Below are 22,710 nucleotides of genomic sequence, written 5' to 3'. Positions count from 1 at the left end.
GACATCTGGGGAGTTGCTTTCCCCCCCCCCCCCCCCAATTATTTAAAATGGATCTGATCACTTTACACAATAATCTATAAACAAAGTAAATGAACACCACAAAATCTTGAGCAGAAAGTCTACACAACAACATTTATGTCACTGCCAATACTTTTGGCCACTACTGCACAAAAGGGCAAAGAGAGCACCTGCCACGATATAGTATGTCTGCCGCTAGAGGGTAACCTTATCAAACTAATCGAAGCAACCAATCCCTAATTTAACACTTTCAGCATGCGTACACAGTACAAAATTAATCCGTTTAGTTGGTGTATATGTTTATAATACGTCAGTTAGAAAATACAAATAGCACATAGCAAAATGAATTTGCTTAACGTCTTTCATGTCGCAATTTGCATGATATGAGGTGGCATGTCTCCGCTTCCCTCTGCCCTCCGAGTACTCACGCCCACTATGCAATCATTGGACGATGACGTTTATAGGGCGGATTTTCATAAATACACTTTGAACATTGTGATTGGGTAACACTTAAGCGAGGGCGGGGTAGATGACGCCATCGTCCTCGGACTAGAGATAGACGCCATTTTGTTTTTAGCGGTAAGGTGGAGAACCGGAAAATTGTAGCGAAACTGCATCAAAAGGTAACTAATACTCAAACAAAGGTCGGTGTGTTGTCATTCTGACGCATGTTAACCGAATTCAAGTACTTTTAATGTGGTCAACATCTGGTCGACTGAAGACAAGTGCTCGGTCTTGAATTATCGTTTGATTCAGGGAGGCTAGCTAGCTAACTAAACGGATGTTTGCTTAGCTGATGTGGAACTGCATAAGCAGCTCGCGCATATTTATCTCTTAAGACGCCTTTCTGCACTTCTTTGTGTTAAACTGTTTATTTATTATGTAAGAAGGTAGAGTTGTAGGACTGCACGTGAGTAAGCGAAGGGGAATGTTTAGCAGCTAAGTAAACATTATAGTCATCTTGTTGCCTTGCCTGCGCCCTTAGCACATTAGCAGAAGATAAATAGAACATATCGATAGAGATCAAACGTTCACTTTACGATCTATAACTTTCACGTTGATTTGAAATCTAACGTTAATGTAAAACTTTACGCGATGGTAGAGTAACGTTAGAGTGACTGTAACTGTACGTTATTTGATAGATCGACAGGCCGCGTTGCTTAGCTGCGTGATTGTACAGTGGCGTTTCGCTTTATATCTGTCTGACACCTTTGGTGTGAAGGCAGTCCAATGTATGTAGTTGACCAAAACTCTGTCTTTCGAGAACGCACAGTTTAATTGTGATTTGTCAATTATGTAGATAAAGATTATGGTTGTTATGTGATCTTAAGCTTATAAAACAAAGTGCAATAAGAAATCGTCAAACACTACATGACAGTAGCCTAGCCTACATTTAAAGGGGTCGCTTCATTCGCAATGAGTCTTAGATGGGGGTGTATTATAAGTGAAGATTCATTTAAACCACTTTCAGTTCAGGCCAGGCTGACACTAAACGAGAAATACAGGCGTGTGACGTGTACATAGGATTGCATTTACTGTTAACGTCACTAACGTCTGTAGACTTACCATTGCTTTTATATCGGTTGTAAGGTGTTGTGTAAGCAAGCAGCATAGCCTCCCATTTACTGTAATGAATGAGTGGCATGTTGATTTCTGTTTAGGGAACACTTCTCGCTATACTAGGCAGTGTGTCTGATTCCCAGATGGAATCAAATGTTGTCATGTGACTTTCCTCTAGCCTCTGTTGTTCTCTCACTTCCTATTCTGACTCATAAAGGGTTTGTGTGAATGAATCCTTTTTGTAATTTTATATCAGCTAAGGTTGCCATTAAGGAGCATTATCACTTTTGCAATATCTGTTTTAATGCATTAAAGTGTATGTAACACGCAGTTTCCGCCAATCTCATAGTAATCTTGAGCACCTATAGAGTAGTATTGCATACTTTGTATCTTCGAAGAGTCTTAAGTTTGATCACATTTGTAAAAGACAACTATACGATTTTTCTGAAAAACAGATGTGCACTTAACGTGTTAGGGGGGCGGGACTACAGCAAGAGCACACAATACATTGTCGCATTATCCCTGCATAACTGTTGTACCTTATGCATGTACGCATCGATTGCAAACAAAACACAGACACATGACTCCGTTACACTTACCGCATGCAGCTCACGGTCTTCAAATCCAGTGTTGTACCCAATGTTTGTATAATATAACTTTCCATAAGGGACTAAGAAAAGTTTTTACTAGGGGTGTAGCGATACACTCAGCTAACGATTCGGTACATATCTCGATGCAGGGCTCACGATATGATACACATCTCGACATATGAACAAAATCAAAAAACTAAACTTAAATTCAAATAACATTTATTCTCAAAATATTAACAATTTTAATAACTTTACAACAGTCAAATCAATTTTTTTTTGCACATACAATTTAATAAAGAATTTTAAAGCTTAACTGAAAATAGAATTGAGATCCTTGTCAATTTTGACAGCAACATTTATTTTCATAGTTGTCATAGTCTTTTGAATAAAATGCAATTTAGTTTTTGTCATGTTTAAGTCATCCCTATCATTTAAGTTTTAGTTAACAAAATTCAAATTACAAAATTCTATCTGGTTTAACCAAATCAATCCCTGTAATTAAATGTTCCATACAAAGATTTAACCGTTTTGACATAATTTACTTTACCAATTAAATTAAATTAAACCAGGTCATTACCTTATTTTCCCAGAAAAGTTCAGTAACTACTGGATATGCATTGTTATAGCACAGAGGGAGTATTATTAGACCATGAACGACAGGTAACACTTCATTTTGAGTCGTTCGTTTAGTGAAGGGCGTGTTCATTCAACGAATGAAACGCTCTAACAGAGCTCACACTCAAGCACCATTGGCTCACCTGTCTTTGAACATGCACGGTCTTTACTTGAGATAGTATTTGATGAGAAATGCCTTTCAAAAATACATATTACATCAACTGTATTACATGTTTGACCGACAGTTGTGGAGGAAAATAAGATGCTTTGTAAACCACGTGGAGTCACAGATTGTGTCTTGTGCTTCCGCTTCTCCCATAGACTTCTCTCTACCACATATGTGAGGTAACCACACGTGACATGCTGGCGCAGAGTAGGTAGCATCTTGGCTGCTCAACGAATAGAATTAAACATCATATGGGAAAATATCCTTATCTTTCTAATACGACGTATCGTTACAGCCCTGGTTGTTACGTAAGGGAATGTCATGTTTGAGTCAACTATGCGAAAGCTAGGGGAGGGTATCGAGCACAGAAATACTATGTCATACGTCCAACTCGTTTTTTTGACAAGTTGACCATGTCAAGCATGAGTAGCCAGCACGTTTAGCATTTTAAAGAAGTCAGAATGCCTGAAACACTGTAGCACCTCCCCTTTAAGTGTATTCAGTGAAGAACTGCATGTCAGGTGTTGATCTTTCTCAAATTTGGCTTACAAAGCGTTGAATTGCCAAGTCAAGTGCACAACTGCGCATCATAATGTCAGGATACTGCAATATTGTGTTTCTCTCGAGAAAACTCTTATGAATGTAAGACTCTGTTTTTCATATACCCAAACGGCTGGAATGTAGTTGCTGCTACTCCCTGCTGAAATATTAAACCGCCTCTCTGTGTATATGTGAAGCTTACATTTGAAGCTGACAGCTAACATTCAAACTATGTAAGTTAAAAGTCTGTTTCCTATTGCTTTTTTTATGTATGTGAAAGTTACTGTGCTGTTGAAGTGTAAGGCTGAGGACTGAATGGGCCCATCATATAAACTATAGCTTAACCTTAAATGCCATCAGTTTCAGTGTGACTAGTTCAATTTGTTGAAACCAGTGGAAACAAAAAAAGCTGTCAGCAATAATCACATTTAATGCGTGACTAAAATACATTGCTACAGAGGGGGGGGGGATACCACGATACTTAGGTCCAGTTCTTTGAAGCGATCAACATATGTTTTCATTAAACTTTGAGAGACTAGAATGTAAAATTGTTCTAGACTGATAAAATGATAAATGATAGAGATGTGCAGTTATGCATGCACCTGCAACAGTATTAAGAAAAGCTTCTCATTTTATCTTCTCAATCTAATAATTAAACTTCCTTGGTTTTGGTTAATAATTCATGTTCTTTTATTTGAGGCTGTCATATAAACCGCATTTTTAAAACCGTTTGACAGGTTCTTTTCTATCTTTCTTGTTCTTTAAAACACATTACATTATAACATTACATTTAGTCATTCTGTGGTGCTGGTTAACTGGACAAACTGCTCAATGTAAGTTTAAAGCTCTTCTGTTTTTCCCATAGTGGGTGTTTTTGTAATAGTTTGAGGCGTGTGTAGTTGTTTTGCTGAACGGTGAGGAATGTGTTCTTCATGGTGTCTCTGCACTGTGAAACCCCACCCTCACTTGAGCCAATGTGCATTGCTATGACATCACTAAAGGTGTGTTCTCACAACATCCGTTGATGCTAACCTTTTTGTTGTGTTATCCCCACAAGGATTTTAAAAGTGTGATATTTGGGTTTAACCATGATACACAGAAGGGGCAGTTTCCTCATGGTTGAGTTCCAAATTCTAGCATGATAAAACATTCTACTAATAAATTTTCAGTTTTTAAATATTTTCAATGTATTAAGTACTCCATGAAAGGCTCTTTTCATTTTTGCATGTTTATAAATGTCTGTTTTTCTATCATTAAATGGCTAATATAATGGCCCTTTGCCCTTTTCAACTGTAGATATTGCCACCGACAGCAGTCTTTAAAAACTATTTTGGTCAACCACCGCACATGTTATTAAACAAATTAACATTATACCACAGCTGTAAACAATAATGAGGGTAGGGGTAAGGGTAAGGGTAAGGGGTAAGGGTAGTGGCTTGATGTTTATATTTCAAACCATCTCCATTTGAGAGATTAAATATTGTCTACATATTTCTGTACAAACCTCTATTTTAGGTACTACCTAAATTATAGAGCCTTAGCAGTTATAAAACATTTAGTCATTTAGCAGACGCTTTTATCCAAGCAATTTACAAAGAGTTTAAGGATCAATAAGCGATATGTCATCCAGGATAATGCAATAGGTTTTCTATGAAAGGATAAGAGAAACAGTTTTTTCTTTGATTACCATGTCATTAAGTTATGATATTGTGCTTTTTTTGAACGGTGAGAAGTCAACATTTTTTTTCTTGTGGAATGAATTATGTTCCTCTATGATATAATTTGTGACCAAAAGACACTTATATTTATTGAACTGTTGATTGAGAATAGAATATACTTGGCCACTGCAAGGTGTAAATTGTCTGAGAGTTTTAAAGCATATTTTAGGGATAAGGGAAACACAAAAAGATACACCATAGCCCATGATATGAAGCCCTCATTGTCTAAAACTCTGCAGCTGTTTGGATAAAAGTTTAAGTCAGTTGATGGGGATCAGCCACTCTCTCTGATTAATTTAGAAGGCTGGTGTCTCCTTTTACAGGTTCTTCAGGTTTCTGGTTACTTTCTGTATTCTTCTTTCCACCAGTGGCATCCTTCATTCACCTAATAACTGAGCCTTTTGTTTCTCTGTGCTTCTCCTCCCTTCTCTTGTTTCTTTACATTGTGAATCGTGTCTGTCTGAACTATACTTGTTTTCTCCGCTGAAAGATGTGAATGAACTATAACCTCCATTTTTTTTAACCTGTGAGGAATTAACATCACAAATAAAAACAGATTTCATGCCTTATTTTTTCATGTTAATTGCTGTTTAACTAAATTTTCTCTTCTCTTTCTGTGCAGATCAGCCATCATGGGGAACATGTTTGCAGGCCTCTTTAAGAATCTCTTTGGAAAAAAAGAGATGAGAATTCTGATGGTGGGCTTGGATGCTGCTGGAAAGACCACTATCCTGTACAAACTGAAACTTGGAGAGATAGTCACTACAATCCCCACCATTGGTGTGTTGCACTGATTACCCCATTTCACTGTATTATTGTTATTTTCTTAATAATGTCATGGTATTATTGTGCTCTTTGGAGTGTTCATTGCTATTTCAGGCATCTAAACTAAATTCTATTTAACCTATGATTTAGTCTGGCTACATCGTTTTTGGCTTTTTCAATAGTTGCCACTAGTTTTTTAATAAAATTTATTTTAATGGAAGCCTTAGTGTTGACTTTGGAAAAATATAGTATTATACATCTATGCTGTTTTTTTATATACATCTTGTTTAATGTGCAGTCAACTCCAGCTGTTTCCCATCCCCCCCAATTCCATCACTCTCTGTGTTTTCAGTTTTTATTTCATTGTCTTTCTTTGCTAACTGTGTGCATATGGTAAAATTCTTTGCCTCGGGAGCTAGTGTTATGAGAATGGGGCCCCAACTTGAGCCACATGGCCTCTTACCCCTCATTCTTCTCTTAAGCTGTTGTTTAACTTGCCCTATTTCTCTTTGTACAGGTTTTAATGTTGAGACAGTAGAGTATAAGAACATCAGTTTCACGGTGTGGGACGTGGGCGGTCAGGATAAGATCCGGCCGCTCTGGAGGCACTATTTCCAGAACACACAGGGTCAGTGTCCACACCTAAAGTGTGTACTATACATTTAGCATCTCTTGGTTACATAAGGCATGCTGAAGTCTCGATCTTTCGCTGTTTCTTTCACAGGCCTGATTTTTGTGGTGGACAGTAATGACAGAGAGCGAGTTAATGAGGCAAGGGAAGAGTTGACGAGAATGCTAGCGGAGGATGAGTTGAGAGACGCTGTTCTGCTTGTCTTTGCCAACAAACAGGTGAGTGACAGAAGAACGAAGATTCTGGTCTGAGTGCAAAGATCATCAATTCCATATATATATTTTTTCCCCTGTTGTTTATAGGTATGGGAAAGATAGATACCTACTCTGTAGAATCTGTCTCCAAAAATCTAGAGATTTTGAATGATGAATGAAGCGGGCTTTGCTTTACACAGACTGAAAGATGCATAGCAGGCTGTAATATTATCCAATTACACTTGCTTGCTCTATTAATGTAATGCATAAGTAGGACAGGTCAAAGCAGACATTTGTGTACAACTTTTATGCAGAATCTTCATTCTTATCTTATGGTTCCTTGATGGATATCAAAAGAAGTATCTAAACATTCACAGCTCCTAGTTGCTAACCTGCTGCTCTTTCCATATCTCTACAGGACCTGCCCAATGCAATGAATGCAGCAGAGATCACAGATAAACTGGGCCTTCATTCTCTGCGTCACCGTAACTGGTACATCCAGGCCACCTGCGCCACCAGCGGAGACGGCCTGTACGAAGGGCTCGACTGGCTCTCCAACCAGCTCAAAAACGCTAAATGATCCATTCCACCCTCGTCTTTTGTCAGCGCTGTGTGTGTATGAGTGTGTAAAGGGTGACAGCACTGGTTACAGTCTCACCCGGGTTGCCCAGTTTATTCATTTATTTTTCTTGTCTAGTCTTGTGTACGTCTGAGCCTCTTCCCAGTGCTGTCTGATACACACGCATAAGTGTGTGTGTGTTTTGAGGGTGGGAGCAGCCTTGCTGTGCCTTTCAAAATAGACACTCAGCGTACAGCACGGTTTTCTCTTTCTCTCTCCTCTCCCTCCTGAGCCCCATGGTTTTCTGCACGCAAAGAATGACCCAGGATGTTTAATATTTCTGTTACCTAATACACTGAAATAAGACTATAGGCCTATGAGACTATATTCCCAATGTTTAAAGAAATCACGCATGACTTAAATGTTACAAGGTGTGAGTTGCCATTTTTGACCGACCCCACCCACCCCCACATTTGATAAAACTCATTGTAACCTGCATCAGGTTGGGAAAAAAGAAACCGACAATAAAGTGAAATTTTCCATCCATTCTTCTTCGCGTTCTTTGAAAATCATGCTAAAGCTTTCAGGTATGTCACATGAAGCTTTTACCAAGATAGTGTCCATGTGAACACCAGCTCACTTTTCCTGCTGCTCTCCTCTGTCAAGCGCATTAAAGCACAAGTGTGTGAAACCGTTAGTTTACATGGAGTCGGTGTGTAAAATGGCTCGTCTGTTGGGAAGACATCTATGTGTGTCTGCTCTTGTTGAGTTTCACAGTGATATAGTCTTACTCCCTGAATGATGGGGAAATGCTGTAGTTTGGTTATAAAATCGGATCTCGGGCTATAACAGCCTTGCATGTGTTTTGAATGCCATGTAAGAGGTGAAAGCAGAGACGATGTGTGTGAGTTTGGGATTGTGAGGGAGTGATCGCCCTCTGCAGGAGCAGTGAGGCCTTTGAGAGCTGCTCCCACTCAAATTATTCTTAAAGCTCTTTTTCTTTATTTTTATCGTGATTTATTATTTTTGGTTATTATGGTTGAGGTTTCCTGCATTCAGTTTAAATCTCATACATGTTCTGGTGAGGCCATCATTGGCTTTTAGGGAGGCATGCATTTTCCAAATTGTAATCTAAAGTTTAACATGTCTAATAGATAAATAACCACAAGCTGAACATCAAAGCACATTTGTCTGGTTATGTTTTCATGCATTTAAATAACACACATTATTCATGTTGTGTCCCACCCAAGGGTAACTTCTTCAGGCAATTCTATTAATTTATAGTATGAGTGGGCAAATGTCTTGTCTTCCCTTTCTTCCATGTTTCATATTAAGTTTTCTACCCCAAATTTTCCCTGTCATCTGTCGATGGCTGCTTTATCTGATGCACCAGTCTGTTTTGAAACAATGTATTTGATAGAAACAAGCACCAGCAGAAAGGCTGAGGCAACTAAGAGCGTGTATGCACATCTGCGTACCTAAAACTGACTGACACATTTTACTTTCCTTCATATTCCAAAGGCAACATGCAGTGTTGAATACAGCATTGAACATGCATTCTGTAAACATCACATTCTGGATAATTCTGACCTCATATGGGAATGGCTGAATGTTTCGCCTTGTGTGAAACCTGATGGCAACATACATTTTGACACCCCCTCCACTATCACCAAAATTCTAATTTCATAACTCTAATGTTTTTTGGCCTTTTAGTTGATTGTTATACAAATCTGTAGTAGGTGAGATTTATTTGAATAAGCATCTATGACAAGTAATTAGTGTATGAAATGTATTTCGCTTGAAAATTTCATTTAGCTGTCCTATATGTTCAGATGTGAAGCTTTAATTTCCAAAATTCTGTAAAATAATAATATGAAAGGAACGTGTGCATATGTTTTTCTTTTTCTTAAAATGGTTTTGTTTTTAGCTTTTTTTTAAACCCATCTTGTAACATCTGATAAATGCACTATAATAAAGAGATCTCTATTACGATGGATTATATTGTTCCTTTAGTTTTCTTTTGTCGATATTTTATATTCTTGTGTTCTCCTTGGTGGAGCTCTAAAATGTCCATGTCATTTTTGAGTTAATCGTTAGAGGGTGCTGTAGTGATGCTGGTAGAGGTTTAAGGAAAAACATTGCATGACCGTTATTAAGAGATGTATCAAATCAATAGTAAAAAGCACCATTAGGAAACCCATGAGCCTTTAAGACTTAAAGAAAGAGCTTGATCCCAAACAGTTAATGTTTAATGTACATGACTGTAAGAAATCTTTTGAGTGTTCACAAACTTAAAATGCTTCTGTATTCAAAGTGGAAGACTGTTAAGAGTGAGAAAGAACCTCTAATGTGATAACAAATCTTTTTTTGACACAGGACATGGCCTAAAGGAAATAACTGAATAAAGTGTAAGAAATATCAACACCATTTAGAGAAACCTCAGTCTTTCAGACGTTAAAAGGCTTAAATTACACAAATAATTGAGTTCAGAAATGCTAACATATGTAAAAAAAAGTGGATCCTGAAAAATTACACCGTGATCAATGTGGGGCAGAAGCGAAGTTACAGATTACAAGCAGTTGTTTAAACAAAAGGCCTTTCTACAAATACACTGCTTGATAATGCATATAATGCAATAACTGGCAAATACAAAGTTCTGGAAGACCATCCAGCCGCTCATAAGCAACATTTTCGGCCTGGAAGTACTTCAACCTGGAAATGTAAAAATATATTTGCCCATGTAGCCCTAATTGGCAGACTCAAATAGGTTCTCCATTAAAGACTTTATCTATACAGTTTCCAGTTCTGCCTATTGTAATGCAACTCCAGAACATAATAACACTAGACAGTATTGATGTGTTATCTGGTGGGGTGTTGGGGTATAATTTGCAATCGTTTAACGGGCAAACAATGACATGCAACAAGATCAGCAAAATTTTAAAATCAGTCACATTTATTTCAGCTTGCAGTTTAACACAACTGGATTTGTATTACCATAATATGTACCCTGTTAAGCCTATAGCTGTTAGATTGCTGGTAAAGCAAACAAAGGGGCTAGCACTGTACATATGGCCACTACAGAAACCAAAAACTACTGAGGTGAGGGCCTTGGTTTATACTGGTTTTGCAATAAATTGTTAATGATCAGTTCTGTATTAAAACACTTATGAGTATGAGATAATGAAAATCATATTCATCACTGTGTTCTTTCTCCACAGTAGCCTCTTATTTCCCCCAATGGTCTGCTCAGTTAAAACATAACATTATCGAAGAGAAGACAAGAATGAATTTTACGCTAACGTTCCCAATAGGTTTGGTGTTTTAATACAATATTACCTTGCGGATAATCGTGGTACAAACGCCATAGGTCCATGTGTGTTCAAAGTCCATACGTTGCTTCGCAGATAGAAGAGATGTGAAAAACAATTTGAAGGCATGTGACGTCACAGTACCGCGAGGGATGCGTTCACACTAAATTTCTTCAGCTCCACAAATTGTCAGTGCTGGAAATGTCCTTTCACGAAATATCACACGGTCCACTTATGAAAAGAACCTTGTTTTTTACTACCAACAACCCCCCCCAAAAAACAAATCAAGTAAATATGACTTGTATCAGAAAGTGCATCAGATTCATGTATAGAGATTGTCGCACTTGACGTCTCAATATGTTTCAGGAAGTTTCAATCGCCACGGTGTCAACACCACCACAAGGGGGAGTGGAGTAACACAAACACAGGTGAGAGTGTAACTGTCCTGTTCCAGAGGTGTATATAACTAATATAAAGTAATGTGAAAGTAGCATATATATATATATATATATATATATATATATATATACCCTTAATAATGCTTTTTAATGCAAAACTGCAAGCGTCTCTCTTCTCTTCAGCATGCTAATCGGGCAATGAAATTTTACCTGCAGAAGTTTCTATGGCTTGGCATCTGTTCCTATTGCTGCTGACATGATGTAGCAATGTACTTGTAAATTCTCCGACCAGTGTATGAACACTTATTCATGCATCTCAGCACAAAGGCATCCCCATATGCTGTGATTTAATGGCGGCCGCCGATGGGAAACGGCGCTTTGGCAGCAACACAAACACAGCTGGAGGGAGCCAGGAGGGAATGATGGGAAACGTGGGGCACATTGATAGATTTAGGATTGTGGCCACACAGTGTAACTGTCTGTTTGTAGACAGCGTTTTAAGAAGGCAGGAGGACTTTATGAGACCTGTTGTGTGAGGCAACATCTCACTTCAATTTCTCACCTTTCCCCCCAGTAGTACAAGGGACCAAATCTCAAGGGAATTGTTACCTTGGCAACGGTACCTTACTTATTTATAGATAAGAGAGAGAGGAAAAAATAAGGCATGATAAGAGAAACAAGAGAAAGCTCCTTTTTTTCTTCTCTCCCCATGTGAAGTTTGGTTGGTGAGGTGCATCTGTTAAATATTCATATCGAATTCAACATCATCGGTTAAAATGATAGTAACCTCAACCTCTTTAAATTGTTGCCTCTACAATATAATAACCAGGAGATAGAACAGACACACGTATATGAACACATTCACTCAACCAGCAATAATCTTATTGATTTGTGAACGTATGGTCCCTTAGAAGGCATTTATTCATTTCACAGCGATGCTCGTGCATTTGTTTGTCACCATGAGTGCACTTTTACTTATTTATTCATTTGTGGGGGCTGTCACCTATATGTGTGGGGTTTTTTATGCATTTCGTATTGATATAAAGTATAAGTACATGGTTTGGTCTTTGCACGGATTGTGCCTGTGTGTTTGTCTGTGGGCATTTTATTTTTTACGTGACCTTGTGACTGTCAGATCACCTTTTTATTTTCCTCAGATCGACAGCTCAGCTTCACACGCCATCACTGGCACGCAAGGCACTCTCTGGAGAGATTAGAGATCACTCTGTCTTATACGCATTAGAGCTGTGGTCAGTGACTTACGTGCTGCCATGAGATGTTTTTCACATCCCTGCATTATTTACATCCAATGTTTTTTTTCACCCTCTATGTTCGTGAAGTCTTAAAATTGATGCTGTACATTTTTTTCACTTAACATTTTCAGCAACGTCATCAAATCTGTTGCTCCTTCCCCACCTATTACTTCCTGTTTTAGATCTTATAATGTCAATTATATCTCGTCAGAGCAGTGTAGATCTATGCAAACAATGTCTACAGCTCCATGGTTACTTTACTCTCCTCCTCTCATACGACAATGCAAAATTATAGCACGCCTCCATCATCACTGTGGTTGCCATGGCAACCCCAAGGTCTGGTATGGCGTGTTATGTGCTCGGCTTTAGGGTTATGATTTGAGAGAAATAAAACATTTTATTATGAAATATTATGTGTCATTTAGATAGGCAATACGATTCCATAAAGATGTAAAGAGTTTCCATTTTCCCAAGGTTTTAATATTGCAGAGTGACTGATTGTATAAAGAATTGAGGGAGGACCTGGGACGGATTGAACATAATTTAACCATTCAAGTTCATGTGGTCTTGCCATGTGATACTGTATTTAAAAAAACATAAAAATAGCCCCAAACAGGGTTTGCGCAGTGCAACTGCAGGGGGATTAACAGTGCACACGAGTAGTTGAAAAATAAATGTGTTTATGTGTTATGGTGTGACCGCAATAAAAGTAGGAAAAGAATAGCTAGGAAAATCAATATAAAAGATACATATAAATAATATAAGATAATATATTATTGACAGTTTGTTTTCTGAAGTTTTACTATTTCACACATGTATGGTATATTTGTCAATTACCTATATAAAAGTTTTTTAATTACATTAAATTACTTTACTTTTAATGTTTTTAATTAAAGTAAGTTACTAAAAAATCATTTCAAAATAAATTGACTAATTACTTGCAGACATACTCTTTCTGAGGACCAAGTATGAAATGGTTTTAAGTCATTTTGAGAAAGTATTTGGGAATGATTGCAGAAATGTCAATGTGGTGTAACCGTAAAAATAATTGATCCAATAATTAACCAAGTAATTGATCTTGTTATAAAAAGGTGAAATTCTCAATTAAACACAATAGTAGCTAGCTTACATAAGCCATTTTTTGTAAATACATTACGGAACACTATTACATTTCGTTTTGATATAGAGTATTGTTCTAAATAGAATAATTAATTTGGGGTGGACAAATGCGATTTCCGGAGGACGCACCCAAAATCCTGGCCCTGACATGTCCGGGGAATAATGCCATTTATGGTCACCCTAATCTATATTAAAAGGCGACAGAATAATGGGTAGAGCTGTCTAGAAAGAGGCACTTTGAGTAGAATTATGGGTGAAGGACAAGCTGATCTCGGTCAAAATCCAGCAACACAGTGAAGCGGTGGGAAGCCAAGTGTGAATTGAGGTTATTGAATCCTTTGTGCCCGATTCTACTTTCCTGCAGAGTTATCAATCACTCCGGCTCCTTATCGCTACGACGAAGCCATATAGCCTTAATGGTCTGACAGAAATGTGTGAAGGTTAAACTCTAGATATTTGTTTGTTTGTTTATGTGCAAAGCTTTAGATATGTGAGTGTAATCTTCCATTGAAAACCTGTTGTGGGATGTGTGAAAGCAAAGGCATTAGTTTATGCATGAGCATGTTTTCTGAGTAGGTCTGTTGGTACACAAGAGATGCAATAGTGAAAACTGTGATAAATGGACAGTAAATATATTCTTCATGCACAGCTTGTGTGTGTGTGGTGGTTATACTGTCCAACTCAGCTGCCCTGTGCAACCGTGTCCTCTCAAAGCACTAGCCTTACATGTCAAATCGACATCCCCACCTCCCGTTGGATAGCGATTGCCACAGCACTGCTGTCACTAAAGCGAAGGAAATGTTTTTTTTTAGTTGGGCTGCTGTCTGCTGCAAAGGTTTCTGGGTTAGTGCACAGCTCTCTTGAAAAGGTGATTGCTGGAAACAGAAGAGGTGTAGAACAGGCGGTGAAAACAATCGCTCACACGCGCATACAAGAAGAACAATCATGTGGAGCTGCTCGTGGGCTCTCTGAGGGAAATGGCAGGTGGGGAGTGGAGATGAGGAAGGTTAAAGAAACGCAGGCGCTCGAATCTGTCCTCATCAACTTCACTGTGCAGTCAGGGCCGTGAAGGAGGGATGACATGTTATTAGAAGGCAGGAAGGAGCGGAGGATTCCAGCACGGTGCCGGAGGAGAGAGAGGATGAACCCGCTTAGTGCTTTATTGAACACAACCAGCTCACTAATGAGACAAACACACACAACCGGGTCAGGGGGAAAGCGTGGAGGTTGTGTATTTTAAAGGCACCACGTCAATTGAGGTTAGGAGGAGGTGGAAACCAGAAAGACGATCTGTGGGATGCACATCCAGTGCTTTTGTTATGATTGAGGTTAAAGCTGGACCGCATGAGGTCATGAGTAGCCAAAGAGCAGCTTGGGAAATAAACACGGTCAGCAGCAGTCTGTCTCTGCCAGCCTAGCACTGTCGGATTTGTATTTCCCTACAGTGCTACAGGAAAGGGATTAAAACTGTGAAACTTCAAATTCTCCTTACTTATTCGTGCTGAAATTCACAGAACAAAATAATTTCATTCTTTGTTGGTAGAGCCTAAAAACGCTTGCCGATATTTAAATTGCAGTCATCAAATTGTTCAGTCGGTCTCAGCATGCTTTCCCCGATTATTGCTCACAGATGATTTTAAAGGGTACAAATTACTGTCCAAAAACCCAAATAGGCTGGAATATGCTGAACTAAGTGCATAGCAAAAACAAGAACCGAATCTCATAAGATTTGGAAGTTTAGTTTAGTTAGCCTTAAAGGGATAGGTTACTCAAAAATGAAAATGTATTTCACCCTCATGCCATTACAAATCTGTATAACTTTCTTCTGCAGAACTCAAAAGAAGATATTTTGATGACTGTTGGTAGCTAAACAACACTGGATCTTATTGACTTTCATTCTATGGACAAAACCACCAAGACGTTTCTTAAAACATCTTTTGTAAAGACTCACACACGTTTGAATGACATGATGGTGAATAAATGACAAAATAATTGTTTTGGGGCGAACTATCCCTTTAAGACTTTAAGGTGATCACAGGCTTAAAACTGATACTGGAAATATCACAAATGGAAATTTATTCAGTTCGTAAGAAATTGTAGTTTGCAAAACAATAAATATTCACAACAAAATATTTTCATCTCTTGTGATAAAAGCCTACATTTAGCTATGAAATAAAAATCCAATGTACAAATTCACTATTTTATATCTTATTTTAAAATTATACCTGGTCCTGTATAGACCAAAAGTCTTTATGTCCTTATTTTACTTGGCAGATATATACTGTTAATAGATGTTGTGTTTTAGTGAGCATCTTTTATAAAGGGAAATTCCTTGTGTGTCTGCGCACGCCTGTGTGAATTAGCCTGTACGAAATGTTTCTCTGATTTGCGGCGGAAATTTCCACCCATTGTGGTGTTTAACCATGAATATCTGTTTTACAAAAATGTATAAGAAAGTATTTTTCTGAAGATAAAACCACTGCAAACAGTTTTACAAACTGTCTTTTTCTAACGGGTCGTTTTAGTTTCAAAGTGAACATTGCCTGTCTGGCAATTATGCAATGTTTTCATGCAGAAATCTCACTCAGTATAAGAGGGAATAAGCTATGAGATATCTTCTCATAGCTTCATCAAAGCCTTTCCTTTAGGAAATCATATTCCTCAATTGACAGTGAATGAATGAGCAACAAAGAAATGTCCTTCAAACAAAAATGTTTGATTGCTTTAAGAAGTCACTGTAAAATACGCTTTTGGTTTCGAAGAAAAAGCTGCTTCTGCTGACATTCTTTTGGCCTTTTTTATGCTGTATTCAGATTATTGAGTCATTGATTGTTTATAATTTTTGGAAAGGGCATGGAAGGGTTGATGTAGTAGCATGCTGATTTCATATCCTGGTTAGAGAAAATATACTTTGCAGATTCTGTAAGCTCTTAGTAGTGTTACATGTCATAAAAATGCATGTGTGTGTTACATACAGTGGGGTTCCTTCTACTTTTAAGGTGATTTGCATGATTTAAAATGTTCCAAAAATAAATTTTGTTCTTCAGTGTAAGGTAGACTTCATGCAAAGTTAACATAATCATTGTGACTAAAATCTAGAAATAGTAATAACAGTAATATTATTAATAATAAATAAATATATCAATAAAAGTAAATGATAAACATACAATCATTAAATCTCTTAAAGGGATAGTCCACCCAAAAACATTACAATTCTTGAATCATTTACTCACCCTTGTGTCAATTCAAACCAGTATGACTTTCTTTCTTCTGCAGAACACAAAAGATATTTTGAAGAATACTGGTGAGCAAACAACGGCGGTACCCATTCACTTCTATTGTATAGGCACAAAAACCAATGCATGTCATGCAGAAGAAAGAAAGTCATACAGTTTTGAAATGACAAGAGGGTGGATGATGACATAACTTTCATTTTTCTGTGAACTGTTCCTTTCAAATTTCTTTGTTTTACGTCTTTCAGGATCCTAATTTTTGAACAACTTGAACCTTGTGTAATTTATTGTGCATTATAATTTGAACCAAGACAAGAGCACAAGTGTCTCCGAATTAAATATCATCCAAGCGTGCTTAAATTGTTGCGCAATCAGTAGGTATTGATTCATGTGGTTGTTGTAACATAAGGTGCATTGTTCGTGTACAAACAGACTGACTTGAGACTGACTGCATTTGATACCATTTATAGAACAACATACTTGACCTCTAGAACAATATGAAAACAAAACGTTACACACAGAGATACTGAGAAAGTTTGTGCTGAGTTAGATACTTTGTCGCAATAAAGGAGCAGGGGAGCTCTATTTCAGATCGATCAATATCTCAGTTGTTCTGTACTGGTTGTGCCTGTTTGTTGCAATCAGTCCATACTTAGTCGGGGGTCCGAGGACCAACCTGACGCTTTTAGAGCCTACCCGCTGGTATTTTGAATAAATCCATGCTTTTCTTTTTGCTGTCTCATGAGCTCAGTTCCCCATTCCTCAATCGCTTTTCTCTTTCTCTCCTCCCTTGCTTTTCATAATAATAATGACCTTGAAAATTACTCGGCTATTATAATCATCCTCATCATCGTCATGGTGCCTGCTACAGTAGATTAGAGAGACATTCAGAGATGAACGTGATTGAGGGTGTGTGTTTGGAGTGCGTTTAATCATGCACTTGTGTTCGAGAGTGATAGACCCCTGTGGTCCAACTGTACCGCGTGCAGTACTGCATATTAATGCAGGTATCCAGCCTTATGCTCGGTATAGAACAACTAACAAAAAAAGAGTCTGTCCAGTCAGATAACCTTATAAATAGGAAAAACTTTAGTGGCTAAACTCATTTTAAACCAAGCAATATATTGATCTATGCATAACAACTTGGCTCGTTGCCTGCGATATCCTGTAATAGAGGTAGCAGCAGGATGAAACGGTCCTCTTGTGTTTTTTCTGACGTTTACCAGATGGACTGCAGGCAGGCAGTCGTGTTCCCTGAGTTGGAGCTTGCTTAACCATACATTATTAATGATACAAATCATTAAGATCTCTCTTTCTCCCCCTTGCCATCCCTTTATCTGTCAATATTCCACCCCTGTTCTATGAAGCATATTTATTATACGCACACAAACAGAAACACACTCAAAAATGATGATCAGAAGGTTTTGTTTAACCCAGGAGTCAGTGGTCTATCATTAATGTGCTCTCTCTGGTTCAAAGCATGCTTTTTGTATGACTCCTTATGTATGACCTTAATATGACCTTCCAGTGAATGCGTAGTATCCGGCTTTGTGGCATGTTGTACTTGACCTACAACCGTTTCAAGCTATTTTGTATACTGTGTATATATATACTGTGTATAACTATTATGCATGCACCCAGTAATAATTAATTCAAAGACTTGAAGTAAGATTTGTAATGAGAAAGTTGTTTGTTACATCGTAGGACCGTTTATGTATTGAGTAAAAAGGTGATTTTAGACAGATTTATACGGTTGCAGTAAACTGAGACATTTCTCTAATTTATATAATGGTAAAAATAGCTTTATGCCAAGATGCATTACAGCTGGCATGAACTCCACAAGTTTGTGCATTATGGTCCATGTTATGACATCAGGATTTAACAATGTTGTAGAAAACCTTTATTTTACGTAGTAACATTATTTTTTCATTTTTCCAATTCCTAATCGACATTTGAATTTTAAGTATATAGTCTATACATAGTGTATATTAAACCTAAAGTCTTGTATTGGCATACATTATAAATAGACATTATTGATCCTACTAGGATTAGCATGTGACAATGTGTTCTCTGCACGACCCTTTATGTATTTTCACCATCTGTTTCATGTTTTTTGTAATGATGTCATTGTTTGGGTTCTGTTATTTGATTTAACCTGAAATGACCTTGATTTTCATGATCAATATACTATGAGGAGGTAGAAAAGCATGTGGTCTGTGATCATATTCAGAACTCGGCTTCATATCTCTGCCTCAGTCTGATAAAAGCTTGTTTACCTTTGTGCACAATGACTAGCTGTGTGTGTGTGTGTTTAATGTTTTATTTATATTGTTTTCTTAATATAATTTTGGTGTGTGTTTGCGTATGAGAGAGGGATGGTGTGTTTGAGTATTTTGTGGCTGAGGGACACAGAGTCCTGTCCTTCACTGTCTTGACTAATCTGCTAACTTTATCGAAAAACCCTCCCCTGCCCATGCAGAAGAACATGCTGCTGTCATGGCAACCACGCCGTGTTTCAGCGCAATCATGAAACACTTCCTTGACACTTCAGTGTTGCATTTTTTCGCTGAGCTTCTGGCAAACACTCACCCACAGGATCATTTTTCTCTGTTTCCCTATTCAAATTACATCTTTACAGGGCCATCAAACCCTGTCAGGAAGTGTCAATGTCAACACCTTCACTTGTCTGTTAATTACTGTCATTCCCCTAGAATCCTTATTCACATTTTATTACGTTTCAATGAAGGGTGCTAAAAAGGAAGTTACCGGAAAGTTTAACGACTACAAACAATGTTCTGTATAAATGAGAAACTTTATGACATGTCATTTATATGAAAGATTTTAGGATTCTACGTTGTTAACAAGTCATATATTCACTAAACAAATCGTCACAGGACATGTTAGCCATGTTGTACCATTTGAAGGTCTCAGTCTTGGTATTGGTCTCAGACTAAGCAGATTTATTTTAAGACTGGTCATGACCACATGACAACTCCGTGGTTATCACTAAATTGATGTTATATTGTCAGATTTATTTGTTGACATGTTTATTATAATTGGATGTAGGGCTGTCAAACGATTTATGGCGATTGATCACATCCAGAATAAATGTTGTGTTTACATAATATATGTCTGTGTACTGTGCATAGTAATATTTATTTGAAAAACACACACACACACATGAATATATCCAAAAAATGCATCAACTCTAAAAAATTACTCTATTCTAAATATATATTAATGTATGTGTATGTGTTTATAAACACAAAATTAATATGCACAGAATACAGACATGTATCATGTTAATACAAACTTTTATTCTAGACGCAATCATTCGTTTGAAAGCCCAATAGGATGTAAACAATCTCCTTAAAATGCAATCAGAAACTTATCCCTAAATTGATTTAATTTGTTGCTTTTGTGCTGGGTCGAAAATGAACAGTGGATTGATTCATTCAATAAAATGAATTGCTCCAAAACCTTTGTAACATCTGAGCATGATTGGAAACCTGAAACAGATTTTATACAAACGTTCAAAAACAAGTGACTCTAATTTAAGATAAGCAATGTTATCATTATCATATTATTTCTTTTTATGGTTTGCTTTTATATATGCAATTTATGTATGGTTAGCTGTTATGTATAATCTTTTTTATCGCTGTCTCATCCTGCCTTGTCACATTCTGGTTTAGGTTGTCTTGACTACAACACTAACTGAAGCACAAAATTATCTTTGGGCAGATCTCAAATTATGCTGGAACAACACGGATCGTCATGGTTTGCACAAACTTGTTGAGGAAATGCAGCCATTAAAGCAAAAGGAAAACCTTCTTCCACATACTAAATTCAAGACTCGAACTAGATATTTTCCTCTTCACCTTTACCGGTGGTCTCTCTGTAAAGAGTAACCTGAATGGCTCCCCCTCCTCCCACAGTCTCAGCATCACCGCTCCCGCAGGCCCTTCGTGTGACTTTCAGCACCACGGAGAGCTCCGACCATTAGAGCTCCGCGTATTCCTCCACAAGCGGGAGAAAGATGCAAAGAGAAAACATTAACCCACAGTCCAATGCACACTCACTGCAGAGAGCATTCCTGTACCTTTAAGAGAGTCGTAGGAGAGCGAGAGAGGCAGGAAGAACAAAAGCATGCTAATTTATCCCGGGCTGATTTTTCCACTCCCGGCTTTACGCTTAGCGAAAGCTGTTTCCAACACTCGTATACCAGTTCGTTCCCATCGCGCCGAGCAGAGACGCGCACGCACACACAAACACACACACATGCACACGCGACCGCACGCGCTCGTTCTCCCTGACTCGCGCGCACACATCGCCTCTCGCGCGTACGGCACTGCCTGCAAAAAGCAGCTGGAAAGAGCCCATCTCGCGCGCAAAGAGAGGGAGAGAGAGACAAAGAAAGACAGAACCGGCTCCGGCAGAGACGAGCAAACAGCACGGAGTGAAGGAGAGAGAGAGGGTGGATCAGGAAGAAGGCGGCTGGCTCTCTATTGTAGACAGCGGAGCACCGTGAAGGCATTATGGGAAACGCACCATCCCAAGGCATGTCAACATTATCTTTATTATCTATTCTTATGTTGCAGGCATTATTTTACGTGGGGTGTTTGTTCTGTGCGCTGTTATTTTTTCCCTTTGGATAGGGGGTGGGGCAAGGTGGGGTTGGAGGTGTGTGTGTGTGTGTGTGTGCGTGCGTGCGCGCACACAGCGCTCCTTTGGTGGTTATGCTGATTGCTCTGTGTTTCTGGGATCTAAGACTATGCTGGTGAGAAAGGTATCCAGGCATGGGAGAGATGAGGTGGGGAGACGGCTCAGTGGGTGTGGAAGCATAGAAATGTTGAAGGTATCCATAATTGTGGAAAGAGAAAACAATTGTTTGACTCGAATGTAATTGGCCAAATTAACATTTGAGTGTGTGCGTGTGCATGCTTGTGCATTCAGTGGCCATGTAGAAAATTCTGGAGCATTGGAAAAACATGAAAAAACAAAACATTAGTGTGCAAGCAAGAAAAAATGTGTTCCTTATCAAGACAAGCGTTGGTATTATTATTCATCATACTATGGGTAACTGATCAATTAACCGTATGTTGAAACTGTAGCAACCACACCGGATAGCGAGTTTGGCTTGGGCGAGCACCACTCACTTTTCCTTGAGATGGAAAATCTTGTTTTAGATTTCTTTTGTCTGGTACTGTATGTGAGCGCATTTACAAGTAATCCTTTACGCAGGAGGCTGAGATGGAAATTAGATAGAAAGCTTGAGAAAGAGAGATGGGCAAAGAAGAGCTTACAGGCATTTGTCCCTGAAGTCTTCTGGGAGGAGAGAGAGAAAAAATAAGGGATCACAAGCATGATAGAAAGATTTCATATGAGGCCTAAGACAGAAATGGTACAAGGGTAGATGGGGGAATTCTTCAGGAGATTTAAGACCATATAATAAAGCAGATGAGTGATAGAGTGAAGGACAGAAACTAAGGGAGCGAGGCAGAATAGGGAAGGGAGGGTGAAGGAGATTCTGTTGAAGGCATTGCCCGCACTCTCTTGGGACAGACCAGCTTTGGTAAGCAAGAGATGCAGGGCTGGGGAGTGTCTCAGCTGGACCAAAGCTTCGGTATTTGAAGGAAAATAAGACTTGAGCTTTGTGATATAAACAAAATGAGTCTAGTTAGTTAGTCAATGATGTCATATAATGTGATGTTGTACTAGAATTGTGGTAAAGTTTGTTGTTTTGATCCTTAAAAAAGCCTTCACTCTTTCATTCCTGGAACAAATTTCAAACGGTATTGTCCACTTGTGTTATATTATCAACTTAATTCGTCATATGTGATCCGTGGGAGAAGTTCACTTATGATAAATATTGATATTTTCTTTATTTTAGTCTCATAGCTTCAGCCAGCAGCCCTTCTTATACGAGGGCTTCGGTTTACTGTGTGGGAAACAATCCCATTAGTCTGATTTAATTGATTTTACCTGTAATAAAATCGGAGAAAACTGCTGCAGATGTACACGTGTTTAGATTAGGGATACACTT

General features: G+C 38.3%; 2 protein-coding genes across 2 annotated transcripts in view; both read left to right on the top strand.

Annotated features, from left to right (window-relative positions):
• Positions 1–516: 516 nt before the first annotated feature.
• On the top strand, positions 517–9,352 carry arf2a (ADP-ribosylation factor 2a). The gene is made up of 5 exons (XM_056752312.1): positions 517–641; positions 5,830–5,987; positions 6,490–6,600; positions 6,697–6,821; positions 7,216–9,352. Exons 2-5 carry the CDS (start codon positions 5,840–5,842, stop codon positions 7,375–7,377), a joined length of 546 nt encoding a protein of 181 aa, XP_056608290.1. The 5' UTR covers positions 517–641; positions 5,830–5,839; the 3' UTR covers positions 7,378–9,352.
• Positions 9,353–20,444: 11,092 nt separating this feature from the next.
• srcin1a (SRC kinase signaling inhibitor 1a) overlaps positions 20,445–22,710 on the top strand; it is an 88,191-nt gene continuing 85,925 nt past the window's right edge. The window contains exon 1 of the mRNA XM_056753926.1: positions 20,445–21,224. Coding sequence (XP_056609904.1) covers positions 21,203–21,224 — 22 coding nt within the window. The 5' untranslated portion in view covers positions 20,445–21,202. The remainder of the gene's footprint in view (positions 21,225–22,710) is intronic.

This window comes from Triplophysa dalaica, chromosome 7, assembly GCF_015846415.1.
Source record: "Triplophysa dalaica isolate WHDGS20190420 chromosome 7, ASM1584641v1, whole genome shotgun sequence".
Lineage (NCBI taxonomy): Eukaryota > Metazoa > Chordata > Actinopteri > Cypriniformes > Nemacheilidae > Triplophysa > Triplophysa dalaica.
The sequence above is the reverse complement of the archived record's forward strand: the minus strand, read 5'-3'. Positions and strand labels throughout refer to the sequence as shown.

Coding starts and splice junctions, on each gene's coding strand:
- arf2a (XM_056752312.1), top strand. CDS start 5,840: ATGGGGAACATGTTTGCAGGCCTCTTTAAGAATCTCTTTGGAAAAAAA. Junction 6,601..6,696: donor CTATTTCCAGAACACACAGG/GTCAGTGTCCAC, acceptor TTTCTTTCACAG/GCCTGATTTTTGTGGTGGAC. Junction 6,822..7,215: donor TTGTCTTTGCCAACAAACAG/GTGAGTGACAGA, acceptor ATATCTCTACAG/GACCTGCCCAATGCAATGAA.